This window comes from Amphimedon queenslandica, unplaced genomic scaffold, assembly GCF_000090795.2.
Source record: "Amphimedon queenslandica unplaced genomic scaffold, v1.1 AMPQUscaffold_13076, whole genome shotgun sequence".
NCBI classification, from domain to species: Eukaryota; Metazoa; Porifera; class Demospongiae; order Haplosclerida; family Niphatidae; genus Amphimedon; species Amphimedon queenslandica.
In genome coordinates, this window is record NW_003546688.1 from 37081 (window position 1) to 51514 (window position 14434).

General features: G+C 32.4%; 5 protein-coding genes across 6 annotated transcripts; all 5 read right to left on the reverse strand.

The window, feature by feature from the left end:
* Positions 1–27: 27 nt before the first annotated feature.
* LOC109585368 (uncharacterized) lies at positions 28–987 on the reverse strand. Its single transcript, XM_020001415.1, has 3 exons — positions 840–987; positions 459–791; positions 28–407 (listed from the first exon to the last, which is right to left on the reverse strand). The coding sequence occupies exons 1-3, from the start codon at positions 955–957 to the stop codon at positions 28–30; spliced, it is 831 nt and encodes a 276-aa protein (XP_019856974.1). The 5' UTR covers positions 958–987.
* A 2210-nt stretch (positions 988–3197) lies between these two features.
* On the reverse strand, positions 3198–5639 carry LOC100633270 (fibroblast growth factor receptor-like). Its single transcript, XM_020001422.1, has 11 exons — positions 5342–5639; positions 4951–5277; positions 4713–4904; positions 4573–4671; positions 4441–4518; positions 4238–4390; positions 4122–4195; positions 3959–4071; positions 3620–3785; positions 3428–3570; positions 3198–3373 (listed from the first exon to the last, which is right to left on the reverse strand). The coding sequence occupies exons 1-11, from the start codon at positions 5583–5585 to the stop codon at positions 3247–3249; spliced, it is 1716 nt and encodes a 571-aa protein (XP_019856981.1). The 5' UTR covers positions 5586–5639; the 3' UTR covers positions 3198–3246.
* Positions 5620–7909, reverse strand: LOC109585369 (uncharacterized). The gene is made up of 5 exons (XM_020001417.1): positions 7675–7909; positions 7289–7621; positions 6883–7230; positions 6550–6840; positions 5620–6077 (listed from the first exon to the last, which is right to left on the reverse strand). The coding sequence occupies exons 1-5, from the start codon at positions 7790–7792 to the stop codon at positions 5620–5622; spliced, it is 1548 nt and encodes a 515-aa protein (XP_019856976.1). The 5' UTR covers positions 7793–7909.
* Positions 7910–8400: 491 nt separating this feature from the next.
* On the reverse strand, positions 8401–13019 carry LOC100633399 (fibroblast growth factor receptor 4-like). 2 transcript variants are annotated; one of them, XM_020001421.1, is made up of 17 exons: positions 12865–13019; positions 12473–12820; positions 12057–12410; positions 11717–12007; positions 11114–11494; positions 10770–11069; positions 10394–10720; positions 10177–10345; positions 10088–10128; positions 9945–10043; positions 9818–9895; positions 9614–9766; positions 9491–9564; positions 9324–9436; positions 9016–9181; positions 8824–8966; positions 8401–8771 (listed from the first exon to the last, which is right to left on the reverse strand). In XM_020001421.1, the coding sequence occupies exons 1-17, from the start codon at positions 12989–12991 to the stop codon at positions 8645–8647; spliced, it is 3291 nt and encodes a 1096-aa protein (XP_019856980.1). In that variant the 5' UTR covers positions 12992–13019; the 3' UTR covers positions 8401–8644. The 2 variants fall into 2 exon arrangements, with proteins under 2 accessions (XP_019856980.1, XP_019856979.1); XM_020001420.1 differs by having other exon boundaries at positions 10177–10348; positions 12865–13018.
* Positions 13020–13738: 719 nt separating this feature from the next.
* LOC100633525 (tyrosine kinase receptor Cad96Ca-like) lies at positions 13739–14405 on the reverse strand. The gene is made up of 3 exons (XM_011408181.2): positions 14220–14405; positions 14022–14164; positions 13739–13969 (listed from the first exon to the last, which is right to left on the reverse strand). Exons 1-3 carry the CDS (start codon positions 14403–14405, stop codon positions 13843–13845), a joined length of 456 nt encoding a protein of 151 aa, XP_011406483.2. The 3' UTR covers positions 13739–13842.
* Positions 14406–14434: the final 29 nt, after the last annotated feature.

Genomic DNA, 14434 nt, shown 5'->3' on the forward strand with positions numbered 1-14434 from the left:
ATGACCTATTAATCAAGTCTAAATAAATTAAACATATAGTACCTCATTACCAGTGTGAGTGTATAGCTTGTGATATTCAGATACATTGGAGGTAGAGTTGTAACTGATGGCTATTAGTTGCATTGAGAACATATGGCTGAATGAAATTGACCAGTTTACACGTATGATGTCATCACCTTCTTTATTAACGTAGAGGGAAAGATGACTACTAACATAATGATTGTGAGAGATGTTAGCAGTGTCATAGTTGTGATACACTCTAGTACTTGTTCCTGATGATATATAAAATAAGGTTTGAAATGAAACGAGTATATTTGGTTGAGGAAAACTCTTTACAATGCAACTACCATTCACTAAGTCTCTCTTTTTAAATAGACTTGTATTATTTGAGATCAACATTGGTCCAGCTAAATGCATAATAATATGTTAATATACTTCTTTCTCTATAATTAACTTACATGTATTCCTGACATAGACTGGTTTTGAATAGTTTAGACCAAATGAGGTGTTGACTCTACAGTAGTAATATCCAACTGTTGAGTTATTAATAGGATTCAAAAGAAGAGAACTGTTCCACCACACATATCCTTCATCATCAGAGTTAGGATTGTACACAATATTAGACACTTTACTACCACTGATGATAGTGTAGCCACTGGATCTATTAGATATCTCATCAGTACTATACAACCATGAGACTTCAAATGGAGACTCTCCATAAACAGAACAGTTCACATACACTGTCTTGTAGTCCAAATAATAGAGAAATGGATCTTGTAGAACCATAGGACCTATAGATCAGTTTATAAGAATAATTCCAGGAATTACTTATTATTAACCAGCATTATCCATCTGTTGCTCATTATTGAACTCATTTCCACTACCATCTAACTCTCCAACATTAAGATGTCGTAATAGGAGTGACAGAAACAGACCAAGGAAAAACATAGATATCATGTTGAAGCAAGTAGATAGGCTGTAGTAATAAGGTGTGAGCCAAGTCACGTAGTCTATACCGTAACTACCCTATTTGCTATCCTTTATAGTTTATACTATAACCTACAATCTTATTGAGCCAAAAGTTCAAAGCCAAAATTAAACTTTGAACATAAGGCTAATAGAGTTTTTTATAATAACGTTAAATAGCCTTACACAGATGTAGTAATAATGATTCATGACTGAAAATTTTTGGTGCAATAATGGCACTATTGATCATAATGAGAATCATTTATTTGTTGTAAAAATATGATTATCAATGCTGTTATTATAGTCTCACATAGCCAGGCCCTTTGAGCCACTATTGTATTCAAAAGAATCTGAGATCTATTTTCTCGGAAAAAAATAAGACCTAATCATAAAGGATTATTATACCAATAATCTTGTATCATTAAATTTTGCATTGTTTGGTAATTCTTGTAATACACATAGCACACTCCACAATTTACTAGCAGTCCTGTTCACACCTTTATTTACACTTTAGGTGCTAACATCTTACAATGTTTTTATGCATATAGAAAAGTTTGAGCACAAATTACTAAATGTTCATAAGCTTTTGCCACAGTTAAACCCACAAAGATCTAGTTATTACTTTCATGATAACCATTCAATTTTAAATTTGAAAAATCAAAAATTTTTAGGGCTAAAAAATTATCGGTTTTAATAAAAATAAGGTATTATAATGGCAATGAATAATAGTATCAAAGAAGCAATGAAAATAACTGAAACATAATTGCAATGAGTTTCAGTAGAGGGTTGAGATTTAGAGATATTATTATCATCAGGCTGGCATATGTGGCCAGTTATAGGGGGGATCATTTAGAAGATGTACTGTCAGATAACTGGTTATCATGGTTATCATGGTCATCTGTGTTCTATCCTTTAAAATAATTTACATTAGAGCAGCTGATCATTGCAATTAAAGAGCTTTTTCCACTTGGTAAAAGCCAGATTCTCTGCTAATTTTTACATTCATATGACCCAGATTGCATTACTTATGTTGAACATTGTTCTAAAGAATTTTTCATTATACTTTCTGATGCACATTGATGTCCTTATGCTATGTAGAAAGTTTGAACCAATTCCGACATCAATAATGAGTTTTACAGTGTAAGCCAATTTTTTGAAAAATATCCATAGTTTTTTTTGAAAAATGGCTCAAAAATCAACCTAAATTTTGATTACATTTTCTGACACATATTGATTTCATTATATGCTGTGTAAAAAGTTTGAGCTGATTTAAACTTAAATTTTTTCTAGTTATGACCATTTTAAAGCAATAATTATTTACCAAAATTCTAAAATACCCTGTACTATAGCCCATGTTTTTCCAAAAAATGGTTCCAAAATTACCCTAACTTTTTATTACATTTACTGATGCATATTGATGTCCTTATGCTATGTAGAAAATTTGAGCTGATTCTGGCTTTTATTTTTTAAGTTATGGCCATTTTAAGAATATGTCAAAAATCTGAAAAATACCCAAGGCTATAGCCCATAAATTTTTCCAAAAAATGGCTCCAAAATTACCCCAAATTTTTATTACATTTTCTGATACACATTAATGTCATTATGCTATGTAGAAAGTTTGAGCTGATTTTGACTTCAATTTTTCAAGTTACGACCATTTTTAAAAAGTGCCAAAATTCTAAAAAATACCCAAGGCTATAGCCCATGGTTTTTTTCAAAAAATGTCCTCAAAATTACCTCAAATTTTTATTACATTTTTGATACATATTGATGTTCTTATGCTGTGTAGAAAGTTTGAGCTGATTCTGACTTAAATTTTTCAAGTTACAACCATTTTAAGAAAGCACCAAAAATCTGAAAAATACCCAAGGCTATAGCCTTGGGTATTTTTTAGATTTATGGGCTATAGCCCATGGATTTTTCCAAGAAATGGCTCCAAAATTACGCCAAATTTTTATTACATTTTTTGATACAAATGTCCTTATGCTGTGTAGAAAGTTTGAGCTGATTCCGACTTTAATTTTTCAAGTTATGGCCAATGGTTGATGAGGTGAATTGTGTGCTCCTTCCTTTTGAAGGTTATTTTGAGGGATATGGCATCTCTGAATTTATTATACTCTGATGTTGATATGATGTACCATAATACATGTGTACATAACTTTAACCATCAAACCACTAGTTCAAGTCTGTGTTGTTATGCAAAGAATTTTATTATTAGCAAAGGGAATAATTATTTTGATACATAAAAATCCCATTATCAGTTTACATTGTAAGATTGAGTTACATTGTAAGGTCCAAGTATCCAACACTGTTTGATAGTAGTCTATCAATATCTGTCACAACTTGAGCAAATGTTGGTCTCTCATTAGGATCCCTCTCCCAACACTTTAGCATTGTCTTCTGATATCTATATAAGCATGATGATTATACTAATAATTCAACTCATTAATGTATTCCTTACATATCATCATTGCATGCTGAATTTGAAGGTGCTTCAAGTCTGTATCCATCAGATATCATAGTCTTAACACATGTTGGTGAAAACCCACCATAAGGTGTCTTCCCTCCATTAAACACTTCCCATACTGTAATACCAAATGACCACTGTGTGTATGTGTGTGAGTATAGTAATGCATATACTTATTTCTCTTACTATATCAGTCTTTTCAGTGAATATACCATCCTCTATACTTTCAATGGCCATCCATTTGATTGGCAGCTTAACTCCACTTGACATTTGTTGCCGGAAATAGATATTACCACTGACATCTTTAGAGAGACCAAAATCAGCTACCTTTACATTCCCAACTGCATCAATCCTAAAGAACATCTGCATATAATTTTTGTTTTGACAAGTGTCTGTAGCTCATTAATTAACTCTTGTCAAAGTTATGGATGCATGAATGCTGCCAAATATTTAGCAGCTATTATTACCCTTATATTTACTGCAATAATAAAAGCTTTTATATACTACGAAATAGCAGAAACTTACATGCAATTTCTTGCTGCCAAGTCTCTGTGTATCAGATTTTTTTCTGCAATGTATTGCATTCCCTTTCCAATTTGTAGACATATTGACAGTAGCTGTGAACGTACTTGATTGATCTACAAATCGGGATAATGATATGATGTTTATACACAGTCAACATTACAACCTCATCATCATCTGTTGATGCACTAGTCATCAGAATATTTCTGTTTCTTACCAAGTACTTAAACAAACTGCCTCCTATTACAATGCAAAAATATTGTTTTATTCTAGACTTGATACCTTCCATATATGGTAGTACAATCAGTGGTGATGGTCCAGCATCTAAGCATATACCAATTAACCCCATTACATTAGGATGCTGTAAATCCTTCATTACTAGACTCTCTTCAATTAAATCTTTGATATCATTGCTATTATATCTATCCATTATTCCTGTGTTGTATATACACTATTGTAACTCAGAGAAAATGTCTACTTGGTACCTTTGAGAGCTTTAACAGCAACAAGAGTGCATTCTCCATTAATGTAATAATGTCCCTTGTATACTTTAGCAAACTCACCTACATGTGGAATGAAAATGACAAAAATATAATTTTTTTCAAACATTGTAATACCTTGTCCAATACAGTCCAATAGCTTTAGATTAGATCTTTTAATTAGCAGAATCAAAGGTATAAGTTTCAAAAAGTTTGGATCAGTTGCATTTAAACAAACTACATTAGCAATAAAAAATGCTTTTCAATCATGGACTAACTTTCAGCAGTATTTGTCAAAGCACTAGATCTGCGTCTTCCAATGGGGTCATTTTTACTTCTTCGTTTCTTGTATACAACAATGTTTATAATAGCAATGCACAGAATTATAATGGTCATTCCTAGTCCCAAAGCTGTACTGATTATTGCAACTATGAATTGATTGCTAGATGATGATGCTGCAGTAGTAACTACTAATTATTAATACCTGTATTTTTAGTTCATTATATAAAACTATACCTTCAGTAGGTGATTCTATTTTAAGATGAGTTATTTTATTCTTATACCCAGCTGGATGCCATATTAATACTTGATAGTATCCTTCATCAGCACTTGTTAGATCAGAAATATAAAGACTCCTGCCATCTTCTGAGATGTTGACCCTGCTATCATATTCTTCCTCAATACTTTGATTTATTGTTCTTGCACTTCTATTACTGGTTGTGTATGTCCATGATATGTGGTCAGGCAGTACAGGAGGATGAGCTCTTATTATTTTTACGATAATAGTAATATTTTCATTCTCAAAAGCTGTTATGTTTTGTGGTAGTTCAATCTCTGGAGCCACTAAAATTAGTGCATTTCATAATTTAAGGTAAACTGCTTAGTAATATTAATATCATATAAATACCTTGTATATTCACAGTTATATTGTGTAATTGCTTTGTATTGATCAAATTAGTGACATTGTTTCTAGCTTCACATGTATATGTTCCCTTATCTCTTTCATATCTGGTTAGTTGTATAATTACTTCTGACTCTTGAGCTGAGGGATTAGATAATGTCAAATAACTGTTTGAGTGGAGCTGTGTGTTATTGTGATACCAAATGATAGTTGGTTGAGGAACACCTGTAGCAAAACACCAAAGGTACATCCTTTCAGTTTCATTTATTGTGATATCAGTGACATTAGACGTGATAGATGATGGATCTGTGTAAAATTAAAATTGAAGTTTTATTTAAAGTTTTAATCACAATAGGCTTACATTGTATTGTCATTTCACGATTTTGTGTAATTTTATTCACTGTCATTGGTTTTGGTCTTTCAAATAGTAGTCCTTTTTGATACAGACCATGAGCTTTTGCAAAGTTATCCGGTTGAAAATAAATGTATGTAAAGAATATACACCTCATTTTAAAAGAAAGCAGTGTCATTATGGAGATATTAAAGCTGATTGTACTGTTCAATACATTATAAAGGCCTTCTGTTGCAAGTGAATCTGTTTTAACTATAGTTGAAAACAGATTGTTTATTGATTTTTGCCATCTGACAGTCATTGGATAGAGACTACGAGCAGAGCATTTCTGAGTGAGTGTTTCTCCAGGGACGTATGTTGATGCTTCTGGTCTCTTGATGATTTCAGCATCTACATTCATGCATAAAATAACAACTAGACTTTTAATTTGTGTACTGCTGGTATTATCAATATATTTTAGTAGTCTTGCTCAAGACTTGGATTTTGCATGCAATCAAAGAATTTTTTTAGAAAATTAATATTTTCCTGAAAAAATGAATGGTTTCTAGGAAATTGTAGCTCATTAGTTTATTGGTGAGGATTAAATTGGCAAAAATTAATCACATCATACTTGTGCTAAACTTTTACCTAAAATGTCGAATGGGACTATCAGATTGGCTACTGGTCAGCCAGTATTGGCTATATTAATTTTTGGTCATTGGAATATCAACATCGGTGCATCTCTATTTTATAAAACTGCTAGACTTAAGTGAAACAAAACTAGTATAATAAAAACTGCTAATAGGCCTACTAAAATTTAGAGTACTTTTCATTTGCAACTTTACAGTTGTCATCCATCAATGCATTAATCTATAATACTTACGTGGGACATCAATATATGCTGGAATAATTTCAAATATATCACTTTGATAGTAAACTGGTTGGCAGCTATAGAGATAGCTGTCAAAGAAAGAAGTTGACAGTATGCTGTGTTTCAGATTAATTGAGTGAGAAGGCCAAATCTCTTTCTTGAGTGCAACAACACCATAGCTACTCTTTGGTAGTGGTACATTGTCCCGTCTCCATTCAATACCATCACACTCTGCACAGAGACATGAAAAGGTGACCTTTCGTTCAGTGGATGATAAAGAAAGAAAACTTGCATAAGCTTGACCTTTAAAAAAAGGAATATTTTAGTTGAAAAAAAAGTTCATACCAGAATGATTGTATAGCTGGTGATAGTGTTCCTTTTGGGATGAGCAATCATAACTGATTGCTATTAGTTGCATTGAAAATAATTGATGGAAAGGAAAACTCCAATGTACAGTGAGGCTATTGACATTTGTTTCATTTACATAAGTAAAATTGTGACTAGTGCTGTAAAAGCTGTTTGACACATTGGCAGTCATATAGTCATTGTATACTGTTTTTTGGTAGATGGGTTCACTACTCAACAACTGAAATGAAATTAGAATATTTGGCAATGGAAAACTTATCACTCTCCATGTTCCAAACACCATGTCACCAATTTTATTGAACTTTGTGGAGCTTAGCCTTGGTAAATCTACATAATCATAGAAATTATTACATTGTGTATCTACCAAATAAGAATAATGGTTTACCAGGCTTCCTGACATAGACTGGTTTTGAATAGTTTAGTCCAAATGAGGTGTTGACTCTACAGTAGTAATATCCAACTGTTGAGTTATTAATAGGATTTAAAAGAAGAGAACTGTTCCACCACGTATATCCTTCATCATCAGAGTTAGGATTGTACACAATATTAGACACTTTACTACCACTGATGATAGTGTAGTCACTGGATCTATTAGATATCTCATCAGTACTATACAACCATGAGACTTCAAATGGAGACTCTCCATAAACAGAACAGTTCACATACACTGTCTTGTAGTCCAAATAATAGAGAAAAGGATCTTGTACAATCATTGGATCTATAGACCAATTCTTGACAATTATTCAAAGCATTCACATTATTTTTACTAACCAGCATCATCTATCTCTTGCTTGTAATCAAACACATTCCCACTACCATCCAACTGTCCAACATTGAGACACCATAGAAGAGCTGATATGAAGAGACCTAGAAAAAAAGCAGGCGTCATTTTAAACGAGTATAGTCTAGAATGAACTTTGTAATAAATTGATATGAGCCAATAGTCACATACTACCTTATTTGGCTATCCTTATTGAGTAATTGAGTTCATGCTATTACATATGATGTAATTAATTTGACATAATGTAATTACATTAATGAGATCGAATATAATGTAATTACATCAATTAGTTGTATTGTTAATTAATCTGTGTTCAAAGATGTATGTGTGCCATTGTCCATGAATTATGCTAGGAATGATTTGACATTAGGATCAATTCAGCTAATTTAGTACTAAGTCAATTTTTGTGTATGGTAATAATTTAATTTATTTAGAGCAAAATGTAGGAGTTGTAAATGACTAGTATCATAAAAGAAGACACCCAAATACCCATACTTTAATTATAGATCTAATATACTCTATCTGATCTTTTGTATGCTACACATTTCATTCAAATTGTAGTTGGCGACAACAAGGTAATGATCACATGAATGTTGTTATAACAATCCTTAATTTCCTCTGCTTGCAATAATTTCCTCATCTAGTAATTAAATTAGAGTAAGACTGACTGGCATACTCAAATCTTTCTTGTATGCTAATTTGGCCTGTATTATATACTAACTGTAACATGCTATTTAAATTGATAATCAAACCACTTAGACTAGGAAATGCATCAGAAAATTATATTTGTGCACAAAATTATTATTGAAGTGAGGAATTAGTAATTACTTTTGATTGGCATACTTATTAAAATTAGCAGCCATTATTATACATACATGGATTTTGCAAATTCAATCTGAAAATTTTGTACGAATAATTCCAATAATAATTGGTAAAGAGTAGAGAGTTTTCATTGATGAATTACAGTGTAAGGTCCAAGTATCCAACACTGTTTGATAGCAATGTATCAATATCTGTCACAACTTGAGCAAATGTTGGTCTCTCATTAGGATCCCTCTCCCAACACTTTAGCATTGTCTTTTGATATCTATAAGCATGATGATTATACTAATAATTCAACTCATTAATGTATTCCTTACATATTATCATTGCATGCTGAATTTGAAGGTGCTTCAAGTCTGTATCCATCAGATATCATAGTCTTAACACATGTTGGTGAAAACCCACCATAAGGTGTCTTCCCTTCATTAAACACTTCCCATACTGTAATACCAAATGACCACTGTGTGTATGTGTGTGAGTATAGTAATGCATATACTTATTTCTCTTACTATATCAGTCTTTTCAGTGAATATACCATCCTCTATACTTTCAATGGCCATCCACTTGATTGGCAGTTTAACTCCACTTGACATTTGTTGCCGGAAATAAATGTTACCACTTACATTTTTAGAGAGACCAAAATCAGCTACCTTTACATTGCCAGTGGCATCAATCCTTAAAAATGTAATTATCATCTCAAGGATGTTGACAACTCTTTGTGGGTCATTAATTTATTTTACATGCCAAATTTGTTCAGAGTATGCATAAATGGTGCCAAAATCTAGTATTACCCTTATTTACTTAAATATAAACTTACATGCAATTTCTTGCTGCCAAATCTCTGTGTATCAGATTGTTTTCCACAATGTACTGCATTCCCTTTCCAATTTGTAGACATATTGACAGTAGCTGTGAACGAACTTGATTGATCTATATGAATAGTGATATTAGTACAATGTCCTTATATTGTAAGTAATACACAACCTCATCATTATCTGTTGATGTACTAGTCATCAGAATATCTCTATTCTTTACCAAGTACTTGAGTAAACTGCCACCTATTATTTGCATACACAATGCAATATTGTTTCATTCTAGGCTCTATACCTTCCATATATGGTAGTACAATCAGTGGTGATGGTCCAGCATCTAAGCATATACCAATTAATCCCATTACATTAGGATGCTGTAAATCCTTCATTACTAGACTCTCCTCAATTAAATCTTTCATATCATTGCTATCATATCTGTCCATTATTCCTGTGTTGCATATGCTATTGATAAAGTAGAATAATTTTGTGTAACAGGTACCTTTGAGAGCTTTAACAGCAACAAGACTGCATTCTCCATTAATGTAGTAATGTCCTTTATATACTTTAGCAAATTCACCTGCAGAACAAATTGCTAGTTTTAAACTTTTTCCCATACATTGTATTACCTTGACCAATGCAGTCCAGTAGCTTCAAGTTAGATCTTTTTATTAGCAGGAGTAAAGGTAGAGCTTTCAAAAAATTAGGATCAGTAGCATTTAAACAAACTACAATAACAATAACATTTAAAATTGTCTTCAGATTAACATACTTTGAGCAGTATTTGTTAAAGCACTAGACCTACGTCTTCCACTAGAAAATTGTTCATAATTTTACAATAATTAAACAATTATTTTTTACTTGTTTTCCATTTCAAATAGATCTCTCATTATTTGGTCTTTTTTATTTCTTTTCTTCTTGTATACAATAATGCTTACAATAACAATACACAGAATGATAATGGTCATGCCTAATCCCAATGATGTACTGATTGTTGTAGTGTATTGAGTGCTAGTAGATGCAGTAGTACCTACTAATTATTCACAGAATCTACTTTTGTGGAATTAATTTATCATACCTTCAGTAGGCGATTCTATTTTAAGATAGGTTGTTTTATTCTTATACCCAGTTTGATGCCATATTAATACTTGATAGTATCCTTCATCATCACTTGTTAGATCAGAAATATAAAGACTCGTACTATCTTCTGAGATGTTGACCCTGCTATCATATCCTTCCTCAATAGTTGGTATTGTCATACTTCCATTGCTGGAAGTAGTCCAATATGTCCATGATATGTGGTCAGGTAGTACAGGAGGATGAGCTCTCACCACTTTTACAGTAATGGTAACATTATCACTTTCATAAGCTGTTATGTTTTGTGGTAGTTCAATCTCTGGAGCCACTATATGATAATCATATTTATATTGTATTAGCTTAAACTGTTAAAGTACCTTGTATATTCACAGTTATATTGTGGGATTGTTTTGCCTTAATCAAATTAGTGACATTGTTTCTAGCTTCACATGTATATGTTCCCTTATCTCTTTCATATCTAGTTTGTAGTATAATTACTGCTGATTGTTGAGCTGAGGGATTAGTTATTGTCAAATAACTGTTTGAGTGAAGCTGTCTGCTATTGTGATACCAAATGATAGTTGGTTGAGGAATACCTGTAGCAAAGCACCAAAGGTACATCTTTTCAGTTTCATTGATAGTTATACTAGTGACGTTAGAGGTGATAGATGATGGGTCTATAAATAAAAATTAAAATTGACTTGCAACTGAATTGACTTACGCTGTATTGTCACAACACTATGCACTGAAGTGACGTAAGGATTAATTATCTGGGGCTTTTCAAAGATTATCCCTGTTTGAAACAGACCATGTCCTTTTGTGAAGTTATCCGGTTGAAAATAAATGTTTGTAGTGAATATACACCACATGCGAAATGAAAATGGTGTCAGTAAGGAGATTTTGACACTCATTGTACTGTTTAATTCATTGTAAAAACCTTCTTGCTTAAATGAATTTGTTACAACTTTTATGGCAAACAGAAATCTTGATTCATGCCATCTGACAGTCATTGGATATAGGCTACGAGCAGAGCATTTCAGAGTCAGTGTTTCTCCAGAGACAGCATATGCTGCATTTTCTGGTTGCTCTATAATTTCAGCAACTAAATTTATAAAAAAATAATAAAAACACTAAACCAACAGAAGTCTAATTTTAGTTTGTAGATCTAGGCTAAATAATGAGCATTGTAAAGAAAATTAATAACACTAGTTTGATATACAAGTATTTTTTAAGCTGCTAAAAGACAGCCTTAAAATTTATTGGTACATCTAGATTTATAACTATTTTGCAGTTCCAATACATTAGAAAGCTTAGTTAAACTTACATGGGTTATCAATATATGCTGGAGAATTTTCAAAAATATCATCCTGAGAGTTAACAGTGTGGCAGCTATAGTGAGTTCGATCATAGTAAGAAGTTGACAGTATGCTGTGTTTCAGATTAATTGAGTGATATGGCCAAAGCTCTTTCTTGAGTGCAACAACACCATAGCTACTCTGTGGTAGTGGTACATTGTCTCGTCTCCATTCAATGTCATCACACTCTCCACAGAGACATGAAAAGGTGACCTTTAATTCATGATGAAATAAACTTAAAAAATTCACATACGCTTGACCTTTAAAGTGAAAGATATAAGTATTTTAATTGATACAGCGATTTCATACCAGAATGATTATATAGCTTGTGATGGTGTGCTTTTTGAGATAAGTCATCATAACTGATTGCTATTAGTCGCATTGAAAATAACTGTTGGAACGGAAACCTCCAATGCACAGTCAGGCTGTTGTCACTTGTTTTATTAACGTAAGTAAAATGGTGACTTGTGCTGTAAAAGTTTTCTGACACATTGGCAGTCATGTAGCCATTGTATACTCTTTTTCTATAGAGGCCTAGGGAGTTAGCACTCAAGTACTGAAATGAAATTAGTATATTTGGCAATGGAAAACTTATCACTCTCCATGTTCCAAGCACCATTCCACCAATTTTATTGAACTTTGTTGAACTTAGCCTTGGTAAATCTACATAATTATAGGAATTATTACATTATGTATTTATACCCATGATAAGATTAATGGCTTACAAGGCTTCTTGATATAAACTGGTTTTGAATAGATTGGACCAAATGAGGTGTTGACTCTACAGTAGTAATATCCAACTGTTGAATTATTAATAGGATTTAAAAGAAGAGAACTGTTCCACAACACATATCCTTCATCATCAGAGTTAGGATTGTACACAATATTAGACACTTTACTACCACTGATGATAGTGTAGCCACTGGATCTATTAGATATCTCATCAGTACTATACAACCATGAGACTTCAAATGGAGACTCTCCATAAACAGAACAGTTCATGTACACTGTCTTGTAGTCCAAATAATAGAGAAAGGGATCTTGTGCAATGACTACATCCTGCATTTTTGAATCTGGAGTAGTTACATAAAAAATTTCTAAGAACTTGGTCACTAACTTTCATTTGAGATATTGTCCATCTGTTGCTCATATTCAAACACATTTCCACTACCACCTAAGTCTCCAACTATAAAATGCCACAGGAGAATCAATAGAAACAGACCAAGGAGAAAATTTGCTGTCATTGTGAAGAAGAAGAGTACTACTAATGAATAATGATGTAAATGTGCATGTGCAGGTGTGAGCCAAGTCAAGTAGTAAATAGAATTTTTGTAATTTCTATTCAAGGCTCATTACCTTTTGAACAATTCTGTACAATTATTGAATTTTTAAATCTTCTTAGTGGCATTATTCAAATAGTTCTAAGTGCATCATTATTTTCGTAACTAAAGCGCCTAGTGGAAAAACTAATACACACTTAGCTATTCCTAAAATTTTTAAGAAGTGTATAAATGGATGCATAATTCTTTTTCTTTCAAGTTGAAATTTTGTTCTGGCTTTAAAAATTATAGTGATGACTGCATTTTGATTGATGTAATGAGTAGAAAGCCCCTAGGGGGTACATGATTATTAGTCAAATTTTGCTAAAATTGAAACAGGGAAAATCATACATAATGATGTACATTGGTTAGTCTCACTCCCAGTTTGCCATTAACTCAAAAACTGTAATGGATGGTTTGGGCAGTGAGACTATACACTAGTACATGTTCTTACGTTATGGGTCAAAGGTTTAAGCAGATATCTATAAACTGAGTAACTGATAAAAAATTTCAAGTTGCTTTGAATAAATTTTGTAAAATACGGTTTAATAGTATTATTCTACTTGCAGTAATACTCTTTCATCTAATTGACCCTATGGCTGATATAATATGTTTGTATAAAAATTTGGCAGCATGCACATAAGTGATGCACACAATTATCATGTTACCTAATTAAACTATCAAAATATTGTATCATATTTGTATTATTATGTAAAAATCATATTATATGATAGGTAAAAAATCTATAATGCATGAGTTTGCGTTGTAAGATTGAGTTACATTGTAAGGTCCAAGTATCCAACACTGTTTGATAGCAATGTATCAATATCTGTCACAACTTGAGCAAATGTTGGTCTCTCATTAGGATCCCTCTCCCAGCACTTTAGCATTGTCTTCTGATATCTATAAGCATGATGATTATACTAATAATTCAACTCATTAATGTATTACTTACATATCATCATTGCATGCTGAATTTGAAGGTGCTTCAAGTCTGTATCCATCAGATATCATAGTCTTAACACATGTTGGTGAAAACCCACCATAAGGTGTCTTCCCTCCATTAAACACTTCCCATACTGTAATACCAAATGACCACTGTGTGTATGTGTGTGTGTGTGAGTATAGTAATGCATATACTTATTTCTCTTACTATATCAGTCTTTTCAGTGAATATACCATCCTCTATACTTTCAATGGCCATCCATTTGATTGGTAGCTTAACTCCACTTGACATTTGTTGCCGGAAATAAACATTACCACTGACATCTTTAGAGAGACCAAAATCAGCCACCTTTACATTACCAACAGCATCAATCCTTAAAAATGTAATTATCATCTCAAAAATGTTGACAACTTTGTGTGGGT

What these genes read in the sequence shown, in the direction of transcription:
- LOC109585369 (XM_020001417.1), bottom strand. Translation starts at nt 7,792, where the DNA reads ATGACGCCTGCTTTTTTTCTAGGTCTCTTCATATCAGCTCTTCTATGG. An exon ending in CCAGCTATACAATCATTCTG is followed by an intron (nt 6,841 to 6,882) that starts GTATGAACTTTT and finishes CTTTTTTTAAAG; the next exon opens with GTCAAGCTTATGCAAGTTTT. An exon ending in AGCATATATTGATGTCCCAC is followed by an intron (nt 6,078 to 6,549) that starts GTAAGTATTATA and finishes GCATGAATGTAG; the next exon opens with ATGCTGAAATCATCAAGAGA.
- LOC100633525 (XM_011408181.2), bottom strand. Translation starts at nt 14,405, where the DNA reads ATGATAATTACATTTTTAAGGATTGATGCTGTTGGTAATGTAAAGGTG. An exon ending in TCACTGAAAAGACTGATATA is followed by an intron (nt 14,165 to 14,219) that starts GTAAGAGAAATA and finishes ACATACACACAG; the next exon opens with TGGTCATTTGGTATTACAGT. An exon ending in TCAGCATGCAATGATGATAT is followed by an intron (nt 13,970 to 14,021) that starts GTAAGTAATACA and finishes TCATGCTTATAG; the next exon opens with ATATCAGAAGACAATGCTAA.
- LOC109585368 (XM_020001415.1), bottom strand. Translation starts at nt 957, where the DNA reads ATGATATCTATGTTTTTCCTTGGTCTGTTTCTGTCACTCCTATTACGA. An exon ending in GCAACAGATGGATAATGCTG is followed by an intron (nt 792 to 839) that starts GTTAATAATAAG and finishes ACTGATCTATAG; the next exon opens with GTCCTATGGTTCTACAAGAT. An exon ending in AGTCTATGTCAGGAATACAT is followed by an intron (nt 408 to 458) that starts GTAAGTTAATTA and finishes TTATGCATTTAG; the next exon opens with CTGGACCAATGTTGATCTCA.
- LOC100633270 (XM_020001422.1), bottom strand. Translation starts at nt 5,585, where the DNA reads ATGTACCTTTGGTGTTTTGCTACAGGTGTTCCTCAACCAACTATCATT. An exon ending in AATAGAATCACCTACTGAAG is followed by an intron (nt 4,905 to 4,950) that starts GTATAGTTTTAT and finishes ATTAATAATTAG; the next exon opens with TAGTTACTACTGCAGCATCA. An exon ending in TCAGCATGCAATGATGATAT is followed by an intron (nt 3,374 to 3,427) that starts GTAAGGAATACA and finishes ATGCTTATATAG; the next exon opens with ATATCAGAAGACAATGCTAA.
- LOC100633399 (XM_020001420.1), bottom strand. Translation starts at nt 12,991, where the DNA reads ATGACAGCAAATTTTCTCCTTGGTCTGTTTCTATTGATTCTCCTGTGG. An exon ending in CAAGCTATATAATCATTCTG is followed by an intron (nt 12,008 to 12,056) that starts GTATGAAATCGC and finishes TTCACTTTAAAG; the next exon opens with GTCAAGCGTATGTGAATTTT. An exon ending in TCACTGAAAAGACTGATATA is followed by an intron (nt 8,967 to 9,015) that starts GTAAGAGAAATA and finishes ACATACACACAG; the next exon opens with TGGTCATTTGGTATTACAGT.